Below are 13086 nucleotides of genomic sequence, written 5' to 3'. Positions count from 1 at the left end.
TCCCGGACCGGGGCACGAACCCGTGTCCCCTGCATCGGCAGGCGGACTCTCAACCACTGCGCCACCAGGGAAGCCCCTTATTTTTCTATTTCTTTAACTTTGTATTTGTATGAGATGATGGATGCTCACTAAACGTATTGTGAAAATCATTTCATAATGTACGTAAGTCAAATCATTATGCTGTACATCTTAAACATAGACAGGGCTGTATGTTAATTATAGCTCAATAAAACTGGAAGAAAAAAAGTCAGGAACTTGGGAGTTCCCTCGTGGTTTACTGGTTAGGATTCCGGGCTTTCACTGCAGTGGTCCAGGGTTCAATCCCTGGTCGGGGAACTGAGATCTCACAAGCTGCATGGCATGGCAAGAAACCAAAAAACCAAAAAAAAACCCATGAGCTAAATAAGTCGCTATTGTTTGAAGCTACTATGTTTTGGGGGTGCCATGCAGGGTGCTGTGGTTATTCCCTGTTGCATAACCAATCACCCCCAAACCTAGTGGATTAAAACAACAACAATCATTTATTATTTCTCAAGGTTGCCATGGAACAGGAATTTAGAAGTAAGTGGCCTGACTGGGTGGTTTTTGGTGTGGGGTCACCCATGAGATCCTAGCCAGACATGGGCTGGGGCTAGGCCATCAAGAAGGCATCTTTGCTTACACAGTTGAGAAAACTCAAAGAGCTGGGGTTCCATAGGCATCTCTTTTCGTCTCTATGTGGTCTTTTCTCATAGTCTCTTCTGCATGTCATCCTCAGGGAAGCCAGATTTCTCACTTGGAGGCTCAGGGCTCCCAAGGGGAGAGAGAGAGAGAGAGAGAGAGAGAGACAGAGACAGAGACAGAGAGACAGAGAGACAGAGAGAGAGAGAGAGAGAGAGACAGCTATAGCCAGTTATAAGTGGCCTTGTCTTTTACGATCTCACATTGCTTCTGCTAGACTTTATTAGTTGAGGGACCCATGAAGGTCTGCCCAAGTCCAGGCACAAGGGACTCCACCTTGATTCCACCTCTTGATGTGGAGAGGCGAGATTCTGGAAGAGCATGTGGGCCTGGAGTCCATGTGGGCAGGTGTAGGGACAGGTTAAGATGATGGGTATTGGGAGGGGGTGCCAACTAGGGGGCCAGCTGTGTGGGTCATGCCAGTCTAAAGGCCAGGGATGAAGTAACAGCAACCCAAGCCAACATTTAACAAGAGCTTGTGTTGTGCCAGGCTCCAGTCCAAAGGTTTTACATCAATAGCTCATTTAGTCTTCTCAGCCACTATATGATGGGATGATGGTAGTGACACTTCCATCACTCCCATTGTCCAAATGAGGAAACCGAGACACAAGGAGGGTAAGTAACAAACATCTTAAACACAGCTTCTTCTCAAAGCACCTCCATCCCCTCATTCGAGTGGAAATCAGCACTTTGTCCTGGATTCCCTCTTAGCCTGAACCCCATCTAGAGCCACCAAATGGTCTCCAAGTCCTGTCCCTGGTCCTCCTCCTGCATCTGTATCCTTCTTGCCCTGACCTAGTCCAGCCACCTTCATCTCTGAGAGGGTCTCCCTACCCCCAGTATATCCCCTTCCACTCAGTTGCTTCTCCATGGAGGTGTGGTCCCAAGGGATCTTCTAAAATGAACCTCACTGCTGTGTTCCGATGCTTCTGTGGATGCTAAAACCCCACCCTTCTTGAGGAAGAGCCCACCTCAAGCAGAGTCCAAGGAGGTGGTTGCCATGTTTTTTACAAGTCTACCCCACATACTTGATAGAGATTGAGACCCACCATTAGTCCCTCTTTCTAGGTGTGGCACAGAAAGTTCCTGACGTTGCACACTTGTGGCATGGGCAGGGATTGCTCAGGGAAGCCAGGTTTGGGGACAGAGACAGAATAAGAGAGAACAGGCAAGGCTGACAATGTTTCAGAGCACCTACTGCATGCCAGGCACTGTGCCATGATTTCACATGCAAGGTCTACAACGACCCTTTTACAGAGGAACAAACGGAAGCCCAGAGTGGTGACAGTGATGTAGTGACCAACACCCCTCCCTGGGATGTGAAACTTACATGTCAGAGACCTGCCCCAGACTATAACTGATGGGAAAAGTGGAGCTCCAGGGAGGATTTTAATTCACTGTTAAAGGCAAAGAAAGATTCGATTTTGTGATGGAGCGCCTCTGCCGTTTAAGTCAGCATTGAGCGCTGTGTCAGGGGCTGGGGGGCCAGGGCGCATGCGGGGAATGTCCCAGACTAGATACACTGATGGGTTTGCAGTTGACATTCCACTGGTGCTTCAAGGTCCAGTGAAAAGCCTGCCTCTGCCAGGAAGCCTTCCCACAGGGACTCACTTTGCGGTGGTGGCCAGAGAGCTCAAAGGTGGCTGGGAGTAGGGACGGCATTCCCTTGGCTGTCACTGATTGTCAAACCCTTTCCTTAGAACCGCGGGTGACCCAGCCAGTGGAATTCTCCGTGGAGAGTCCACTCTCTGAGTGCGGGCTTCAGGACCTTCCCCGATGTGCCCCCTAGCCTAACCCCACCAGCTCCATTGTCCCTGCCCCCAGCCGTCCAGTCCAATTCACCCTCTCCTGGCTGTTCCTGGGCCACCTTCCCTGACCCCAGAGTGCCTGAAACCCGCCTGATGGCCTTGTTGGCAACCAGGGCAGGGAGGAAGCTGCAGGCCTGGGTGTGCCCTGCAGAAACCACAGCCTTCCCCACTCCACCTCGCCCCACCCCAGGCAGCCGGGTGAGTGAGACTCCCCTCGGTGGGCCACCGGGAGGGCTCCAACCAGGAGGGCTGCCCGGGGGGAGGGTCCTCCTTCTTGGATGACCTTGGAAGATCAGGGTGAGGCTCTCCTCAGGACTGGCTCTCAGACCTCAGTCTTAAGCGGGAATTTGTTTTGAATGTCAAACTCCCCAGCGCCACTCTTCGGATTCTGTTTCAGGGAGATCTGTGACCTCTCTCTTCACGCCAAATCTCTAGCTTAAGAAGCAAAGCGCCCCTGGCGACTCTGCCACAGGGAGCCTAATCCACCAACCTCCCCACCCCACCCACCCACCATTCATCCCCTGTCCCTTGTTCCCTGTGCAGACTTTGGTGACAAGGGGCCCCATCTTTCTGTCTGGCTTTGTTGCCCATCATGGACCCCACCCCCCTGAGGTATAAGTTCTTACGACCACAGACTTTTGCAGAAGAGAAAGCAGCCTCCCCCTACCCACTCAGGAAGTGGGCTGACCGGAAGGTGGACAGAAATCGTGGATGGTCTGTCTGCGGCCCCTCAGGCCTCCCCCGCAGACCCCACTGCCGCTCTGTCCCCGTTGGTCCACCTGTCCCCCACTCCCCAGTGATGGTCACTCACCAGATGGAGCCTTGCCCTCACTGCTGTGGGTATCCAGCTTGGCTACAAGCTCCTGCATCCTCCAGGACCCATGGCTTGGGCTTTGATCCTGGGGGGGAGCATCTGTGGGCCAGAGCCCAGGGTAAACCGCAGGGTGACCCAACTCTGCCCTAACTTCCTCTTCCACAATTGCCGCCTGCCTGGCGGGCGCCTCCACTCCCAGCCGGGGGCTGAGGCCAGAGTCTGCGTACAGCACAGGACTGGTTTTAGAAGAGGGAGCCCTCCTCTTTCGCCCAGACCTGTGCATGCAGGTGTCTCGAGGAGCTGGGGTAGGGGACGGGGCGGGGGGGGGGCGGGAACCTCAGAACCCTCCCCCCACCCAGACAACTTCCTGCGGAACCAACTGCCGAAGAGGTACGGGGTGCTGGGGCCTCACCCGAGCACGTGGGTACACACACAGAGATGCACGGGGACACACCAATCATGTGGATTCACGGAGACACAGGCACTCGTGCACACCCATGAACAGGCACTGGCATGTGGGCACACACAAGGTTCCATGGGGCACATGGGTCCCCATGGTGTGTTGGTAAAGGGTTAACAACCACCTCTCTTGACCACACACAAAAAAAGAGCCATGATGTGAGCATTTGCAGATCCCTGTGGTGTAAATACTCCCATCGTGGCTGATTTCAACTGCCAACCTGATGTTGTTTGGTGTGGGGTTACGAAGAGATGCTCAGACTTGCCTCCCGCACGCCACTGGAGTGGGTACCCAGGCAAGTGGATTCTCTTGGAGAGACACGGGCCCCCAAACTCGCAGGTGCGTAGATAACTGTGGGTCTCGAAGACATGGGGGTGTGCAGACAGAGCGGTCTGTCTGCAGACACACCTGGGTGAGTGCAAGGCACACCTAGGCTCTTTTGCACTCAGAGACATGTGGGTGCATAGGCTCACACAACATAGTCATGGAGAGTCCGGGAACCACTCACGTGGGGACACACACCTGGATGCTGAGGCTAGAAGGAGCCTGTGACGGGACATGCTGGGCCAGCTGTCCTGGCTCACAGGAGCCTGTTCTTAAATGTTTAGGAATTTTGCCAGCTAGTTGTTAAAGACAGGCATCATAAAAATTTAATGATATGAATTTATGGTTAAATAAATTCTGTTCAGAACAAAAGTAATAACCACTAAGTCCATCACCTCGTACTTAATGCCACTGAACTGCACGCTTCAAAATGGTTAAAGTGGTACATTTTGTGTCACGCCGTTTTACCGCAATAAAATAAAAACTCATCACTTCCTAATTATTTTGCTACATTTTTCTCTTACTTATGCTCTCTTTTTTTTTTAAACATCTTTATTGGAGTATAATCGCTTTACAATGGTGTGTTAGTTTCTGCTGTACAACAAAGTGATCAGCTATATGTACACATATATCCCCATATCCCCTCCCTCTTGCGTCTCCCTCCAACCCTCCCTATCCCACCCCTCTAGGTGGACACAAAGCACTGAGTTGATCTCCCTGTGCTATGCGGCTGCTTCCCACTAGCTATCTGGTAGTGTTTATATGGCCATGCCACTCTCTCACTTCATCCCAGCTTACCCTTCCCCCTCCCCGTGTCCTCAAGTCCATTCTTTACGTCTGCATCTTTATTCCTGTCCTGCCCCTAGGTTCTTCAGAACCTTTTTTTTTTTTTTAAGATTCCATATATATGTGTTAGCATACGGTACTTGTTTTTCTCTTTCTGACTTACTTCACTCTGTATGACAGACTCTAGGTCCATCCACCTCACTACAAATAACTCAATTTTGTTTCTTTTTATGGCTGAGTAATATTACATTGTACATATGTACCACATCTTCTTCATCCATTCATCTGTCGATGGACACATAGGTTGCTTCCATGTCCTGGCTATTGTAAATAGAGCTGCAATGAACATTGTGGTACATGACTCTTTTTGAATTATGGTTTTCTCAGGGTATATTCCCAGTAGTGGGGTTACTGGGTCATATGGTAGTTCTATTTGTAGTTTTTTAAGGAACCTCCATACTGTTCTCCATAGTGGCTGTATCAATTTACATTCCCACCAACAGTGCAAGAGGGTTCCCTTTTCTCCATGCCCTCTCCATCATTTATTGTTTTAGATTTTTTGATGATGGCCATTCTGACCAGTGTGAGATGATACCGCATTGTAGTTTTGATTTGCATTTCTTTAATGATTAGTGATGTTGAGCATCCTTTCATATGTTCGTTGGCAATCTGTATATCTTCTTTGGAGAAATGTCTATCTAGGTCATCTGCCCATTTTTGGATTGGATTGCTTGTTTTTTTGATAATGAGCTGCTTGTAAATTTTGGAGATTAATCCTCTGTCATTTACTTCATTTGCAAATATTTTCTCCCATTCTGAGGGTTGTCTTTTCGTCTGGTTTATGTTTTCCTCTGCTGTGCAAAAGTTTTAAATTTCATTAGGTCCCATTTGTTTATTTTTGTTTTTATTTCCATTTCTCTAGGAGGTGGGTCAAAAAGGATCTTGCTGTGATTGATGTCATAGAGTGTTCTGCCTATGTTTTCCTCTGAGAGTTTTATAGTGTCTGGCCTTACATTTAGGTCTTTAATCCATTTTGAGTTTACTTTTGTGTATGGTGTTAGGGAGTGTTCTAATGTCATTCTTTTACATATAGCTCTCCAGTTTTCCCAGCACCACTTATTGAAGAGGCTGTCTTTTCTCCATTGTATATTCTTTTCTCCTTTATCAAAAATAAGGTGACAATTTGCGTGTGGGTTTATCTCTGGGCTTTCTATCCTGTTCCATTGATTTATAGTTCTGTTTTTGTGCCAGTACCATACTGTCTTAATTACTGTAGCTTTGTAGTATAGTCTGAAGTCCAGGAGCCTGATTCCTCCAGCTCTGTTTTTCTTCCTCAGGATTGCTTTGGCTATTCGGGGGCTTTTGTGTTTCCATACAAATTGTGAAATTTTTTGTTCTAGTTCTGTGAAAAATGCCATTGGTAGTTTGATAGGGATTGCATTGAATCTGTAGATTGCTTTGGGTAGTACAGTCATTTTCACAATGTTGATTCTTCCAGTCCAAGAACATGGTATATCTTTCCATCTGTTTGCATCATCTTTAATTTCTTTCCTCAGTGTCATAGTTTTCTGCATACATGTCTTTTGTCTCCTTAGGTAGGTTTATTCCTAGGTATTTTATTCTGTTTGCTGCAATGGTAAATGGGAGTGTTTCCTTAATTTCTCTTTCAGATTTTTCATCATTAGTGTATAGGAATGCAAGAGATTTCTGTGCGTTAATTTTGTATCCTGCTACTTTACCAAATTCGCTGATTAGCTCTAGTAGTTTTCTGGTAGCACCTTTAGGATTCTCTATGTATAGCATCATGTCATCTGCAAACAGTGACAGCTTTACTTCTTCTTTTCTGATTTGGAGTCCTTTTATTTCTTTTTCCTCTCTGACTGTTGTAGCTAAAACTTCCAAAACTATGTTGAATAATAGTGGTGAGAGTGGACAGCCTTGTCTTGGTCCTGGTCTCAGAGGAAATGGTTTCAGTTTTTCACCATCGAGAATGATGTTGGCTGTGGGTTCGTTATATATAGCCTTTATTATGTTGTCTTACTCATGCTCTTGAGGTTATTTATATCTACTGAAACTGCTTGATGGAAATAGTATATAAAGGCGTTATATAATATTCCATATCTATATATCTATATAGATCTATCATCTATCTATCAAGATATACATTTGCATACTGGACTGTATGTTTGCAATTCTGTATTTGGTGACATCACATTGGTACTTTGAAGTTGATCATGGTGAGGGTATTTACACCATGCAAATGGGCAAATCAGCGTCCTCCGCTTGAGAGCCAGCTGTTCGCCATTTACTAGCACACCACTGCACCTGCACGTGTGACACCTCATACATGAATGCAGGAGCCCCCCCTCCCCCCACAGGACACCAGAGACACACACAGGCACAGCAGGCTCCTGGACTCCTGGAAACATGAACCTGCAGAGGTGCATCCAGAGGGGGGCAGGCAAGGAGATACTAACATAGACCACTGTGCTCATGCACACATGGTCACACATGAGCACGTGCCATCACGCGGACACTCAGGATGGACATGAGCACATACACACAGAGTGCACACCCCTGGACGTACATGGGGCCACATAATGACTCACAAACACATACATGCACACAAGGGCAGATGCTGGGCACCTGTGAGAACACACGTGGAGACACGGACACACTGGTTGTCTTGTCACACAACCCCCCCGCCCCACAAAAGCCACAAGTACACAGACCCAGGGGCCTTCAACACAAACCCTTGCTGACTGAGAACCCCGTGCTTGTCCTCTGGGACCCACACACGACGGTCCACAGAAACGTGCAAATGCAAGATACACCTGGAACAAAGGAGACACGAAGGCATACAGATTCACGTGCACGACACATCCTGCAACCAGTTGATTATTTGTTTAATGCAGCATGCACTAATTGAGCACCTACTGTATGCTGGGCACTTTTGTAGGCGTGGGATTATGGTGAAAAAGACAGAAGCAGCCCCCTGTTCTGGAGAAGCTCACGGTTCATTGGGGAAAGCAAACTGTGAACCAGGAAACAGACCCACAAGGTAACTTCAGATGTTGTTAACTGCTGTGACAGGAAGTAAACATCGTGATGTGACAGAGATTGGGTGGGGGTGGTGGCTGCTTTAGCTGGGCACAGGGGGAAGGGCGTCAGGGAAGGCCATGGGAGCTGAGACCTGAGTGCCCAGGAGCCAGGCGTATAAATGAAGGTCTGGGGAAAGGGCATTCTGGGTGGCAGGAATTCCCTCCTCTTTCGTTCTCTTGCTGTCTCTGTCTCCTGTAACTTGATTTTCTCTCCATCTCTCTTCTTACTCTTCTCTTCCTGGGCTCCCCCTCCTCCAGAGTTTAAACTCTCTCAGGCTTGTCCCCTGACTCCACTGCCCTCTCCCTGCCACCCTGCCCTGCTGCCCCCTCTTATGGCCCAAGTGCTTGAGAAGGTTGTAGACTCTCAGTCTCCATCCTCATGGCCCCATGTCCTCCCTGCTGAGGTCCCCACTGACCTCCTGGATGCTGACCTCTCAGCCGTGTGCCCCTGGCTCCCCTCTCCCCACCCACTACCCCGTCTCACCTCCATGAGGCTTCCCCCGCCCCGCCCCCCCGCCTGTGCTACCCTTTCCTGCTTTCCTTGGTGGTGAAATATACATAACGTAAGATTTACCATGCCAACCATTTTTAAGTGCACAGCTCAGTGGCATCAAGTTCCTTCCCATTGTTGGGCAACCATCCCCACCAGACACCTCCAGAACTTTCTCATCTTCCCAAACTGAAACTCTGTCCCCATGAAACACTGACTCTCCATCCCCTCCCCCAGCCCTGGAACCCACCATTCTACTTTCTTTCTTTTTTTTTTGCGGTACGCGGGCCTCTCACTGTTGTGGCCTCTCCCGTTGCGGAGCACAGGCTCCGGACACGCAGGCTCAGCGGCCATGGCTCACGGGCCCAGCCGCTCCGCGGCATGTGGGATCTTCCCGGACCGGGGCACGAACCCGTGTCCCCTGCATCGGCAGGCGGACTCTCAACCGCTGCGCCACCAGGGAAGCCCCTCTTATTTTTTTTTTTTAAGATTTTTTTTGATGTGGACCATTTTTTTAAAAAGTCTTCATTGAATTTGTTACAATATTGCTTCTGTTTTATGGTTTGGTTTTTTGGCCATGAGGCGTGTGGGATCTTAGCTCCCCAACCAGGGATCGAACCCATACCCCCTGCATTGGAAGGGGAAGTCCCCCACCATCCTACTCTCTGTCTCTTAGATTTGACTCCTCTAGGTACCTCATATAAGTGGAATTCGTCCTTTTGTGTCTGGTTTATTTCACTGAGTTTCATGTCCTCAAGTATCATCACGTTGGGACTTCCCTGGTGGCGCAGTGGTTGAGAATCTGCCTGCCAATGCAGAGGACACGGGTCTGATCTCTGGTCCGGGAAGATCCCACATGCCACGGAGCAACTAAGCCCGTGTATCACAAATACTGAGCCCGCGTGCCACAACTACTGAAGCCCGCGTGCCTAGAGCCCGTGCTCTGCAACAAGAGAAGCCACCACAATGAGAAGCCCATGCACTGCAACAAAGAGTAGCCCCCGCTCGCCACAACTAGAGAAAGCCCGCGCACAGCAATGAAGACCCAACTCAGCCAAAAGAAAAAGTTTCATCCTGTCGTAGCCTGTGCCAGGATTTCCTTCCTTTTAAAGGATGAATAATATTCCATGTGTGTATGGAGAACATTTTGTTTATTCATTCGTCTGTCAATGGACGCTTGAGTAGTTTCCACCTTTTGGCTACTGTGATAATGCTGCTGTGAACACGGGTGTACAAATACCTGTCTGAGTCCTTAATTTCAATCCTTTTGGTATCTGCTGCTGGAGAGTTTTAAGCCCAGGCATGTGAATAGATCCTGCTTTTAGCTTTAAGAGATGGCTTTTTCTTCAGGATGTGGGTGCTATCACTTTGATAGCCAATAGAAGGCAGTGCTTCCCCGGGGCTTTTCTGGCTGAGCTAAGACCACAGAGAGATGAAAAAGGAAAAACCAGACCAGGGATAGAACACCCGAGGCTGAGGGGCCAGACCATGGCTGAGTTAGTGAGGGACATGGGTGTGGAACACACGTGGACCTTAGGTTTACCTTTCTTTCCTCCACTGTTCATAGAAATGTGCTTGAGTGAAATACTTCTGTGCTGCAGAAAAATCCAGAAGGGCTAAAGATAAAATGTAAAAACAAAACAAAACCGAGGGACTTCCCTGGTGGTTCAGTGGTTAAGGCTCCACGCTCCTAATGCAGGGGGCCCAGGTTCGATCCCTCGTCTGGGAACTAGATCCTACATGCGCACCGAAACTAAAGATCCCACAGGCAGCAAAGAAGATCCTTTGAGCCACAACTAGGACCTGGCGCAGCCAAATAAATAAATATTAAACAAACAAACAAACAAACAAAAAAACCACAAACGAGAAACCCAACAAATGTGGTAGAATGAATTTCAAAGCTACTTTTACAACTTAGGGTTAAAAACTGTTTTTTTGTTTTGTTTTGTTTTTTAAACTAAGACAGGAAACTTGGAAGGCATAAATGAAAGAAATATATGATTATATATAAACCTACAAAATTTTAGGGAATTGATATTATAAACAAAACCAATAAGTAAAAATCAATTAGTCGTCTGAGAAGGGTTAGACTTTCATATATAAATATAAAGAGTTTCTACACATTGATAAGAAAAAGACAAAGAACGTAAACAGAAAATTTAGAAAGGATGTGAACAGGTACTTCTCAGACCCAAGAGCCAAAGTATATGAGAAAATATAATCCCTGGGAGCCCAGAGAGTGCAAATTTCAGTAACAATGAGCTATCACTTCACACCCAAGTGAGGGGCAAAAACAACAACCAAAAAGAGGGAAAAACATGTATTTGATTATCATCTTATTGTAGTTAAATTGTGGTGGAAATCAGAAAATTTGTGAAATTCTACAGGTTTAACTTGTCCATGTTATGGAAAATCCAAAATTTTCTAAAACTGAACAAAAAATTTTCAAGCAATTGTCCTAAAATATTTAAAAAGTGATAAAAAAACATTAAAAAGTGATAACACCTACTGCGGACAGAGATGCAGAGAAAAGGGTACTGGCACATCTATCATATGTTTAGTTACTCTTCCTCTAACATGTATAGACCATAAACAATCACAGCTGAGGCTGCCCGTTTGAAAATTAATAAACAGAAGTCTCATTAAAAATGGAGTCAGATAGAGAACAGATGTGTGGTTGCCAAGGGTGGGTGGGTGTGGGAGAGGGATGGATTGGGAGTTTGGTAGGCATCCTCTTTCTCTAGCCCTGAAAGTCACTCTGTCCCTATAGTTTTGTCTTTTCCAGACTATTAAATAAATGGAATCATTCAGCTTTTTAGCCTTGAGTCTGACCTTTTCCACTCATGCATTCAAGATTCATCCAGATTGTTGTATCAGTGATTCCTTTCTGTCTCTGAGAAGTACTCTATTGTATGATATATACCACTGTTTGTTTATCCATTCACCCACTGAAGGTCATTTAAATTGTATCTAGTTGTTGGCAATTATGAATAATGCCACAATAAACATTTATGTCAAAGTTTCTGTGTGAAGACAAGTTTTCATTTCTCTTAGGACAATATCTAGACATGGCATTGCTGGGAGTCATATGGTAAATGTGTATTTACCTCCATAAGAAAGATGTAAATTGTTTTACAAAATAGTGTTAATAATACACCATTTTGCATTCCCACCAGCAACATTTGAGAGTTCTGGTTGCTCCAAGCCCTTGTCAACACTTAGTGTTGTCATTTACTAATTTTAGCCATTCCAGTTGGTGTGTAGTGGTCTCTCATTGTGTTAGGGCCCCTTTATAACATCAGAAAAAATTTTAATAGCTACATTGTTACCAATGTTGATTTCCTTCCTTTTTTATTGAGGTATAGTTGACTTACAATATTATATTAGTTTCAGGTGTACAACATAGGGATTCAACATTTTTATAGATTATACTCCACTTAAAGTCATTATAAAATATTGGCTATATTCCTTGTGCTGTACAATGTATCCTTGTAGACTATTTTATTTATTTATTTTTAAAAATATTTATTTAGTTATTTATCTTTGGCTGCATTGGGTCTTAGTTGCTGCGCGAGGGCCCTCTCCAGCTGCGGCGAGCGGGGGACACTCTTTGCTGTGGTGTGCAGGCCCCTCACTACGGTGGCCTCTCCCGTTGCGGAGCATGGGCTCCAGGCTTGCGGGCTTCAGTAGTTGTGGCACGTGGGCTCAGTAGTTGTGGCTCACGGGCTCTAGAGCGCAGGCTCAGTAGTTGTGGCGCACAGGCTTAGTTGCTCCGTGGCATGTGGGATCTTCCTGGACCAGGGCTCAAACCCATGTTCCCTGCATTGGCAGGCGGATTCTTAACCAATGACCCACCAGGGAAACCCCAGGTTATTTATTTTATACATAGTAGTTTGTACCTCTTAATCCCTTACCACTATCTTGCCCTTCCCCCTTCCCTTCCCCAACTGGTAACCACTAGTTTGTTGTCTATATTTGTAACATCAGAAAATTTGGATGATTGCTCTTGGGGCTTTTACTATCCCTGGATGGAAAGTGGAGGTGATAGGATCTGCAGGGGCTAAAAGTGTGGGGTCTAGATTCAATTCCTGATTCTGCCAATGACTTGCTGTGTGAACAAGCACCTACATCTGTCTGTGCTACAATCCCGCCTCTGTAACAGAGGTTTAGATGAGGTGATGCAGGTAAAGGACTCAGATCAGAACAGGATATCATACACCATAGGCACCAGGTAGGTTTTCTCTCCACTTCTACCAATAGCTTTCCAGCCTCAGGGCCTTTGCACCTGCAGATCCCTCTGTTGGAATAGTCCTCTTCTGGTGCCCTTTTAACTACATAACCCTGTGTGTGTGTGTGTGTGTGTGTGTGTGTGTGTGTGTGTGTGTGTGTGTAGGCAAAAAGCTATGATTATTTCATTAATGCCTTTAATCCATTTGTATTTTTAAAGCAAAACCGTACCTGCCCCCTTTACAAAGAGACCTACCTATATGCAGGGCACATAGTTTATTCAGGCAGGAGAGGCTCCCTAGCATACCTGTATACTCAGGCTTGCCAAATAAAATAGAGGCCACTGGACATTTTTT

The 13086-nt window shown here is 46.7% G+C and overlaps 1 protein-coding gene across 2 annotated transcripts in view; it reads right to left on the bottom strand.

Moving 5' to 3' along the window:
* The window catches only part of ARHGEF18 (Rho/Rac guanine nucleotide exchange factor 18), a 94572-nt gene extending 90926 nt beyond the window's left edge, over positions 1–3646 (bottom strand). For both annotated transcript variants that reach the window (XM_029217685.1, XM_029217686.1), the window contains exon 1: positions 3340–3646. In XM_029217685.1, coding sequence (XP_029073518.1) covers positions 3340–3625 — 286 coding nt within the window. In that variant the 5' untranslated portion in view covers positions 3626–3646. The remainder of the gene's footprint in view (positions 1–3339) is intronic.
* Between the last annotated feature and the right edge of the window lie 9440 nt (positions 3647–13086).

Source organism: Monodon monoceros, unplaced genomic scaffold (genome assembly GCF_005190385.1).
Source record: "Monodon monoceros isolate NGI ecotype Baffin Bay Population unplaced genomic scaffold, NGI_Narwhal_1 Super_Scaffold_12, whole genome shotgun sequence".
Lineage (NCBI taxonomy): Eukaryota > Metazoa > Chordata > Mammalia > Artiodactyla > Monodontidae > Monodon > Monodon monoceros.
The sequence above is the reverse complement of the archived record's forward strand: the minus strand, read 5'-3'. Positions and strand labels throughout refer to the sequence as shown.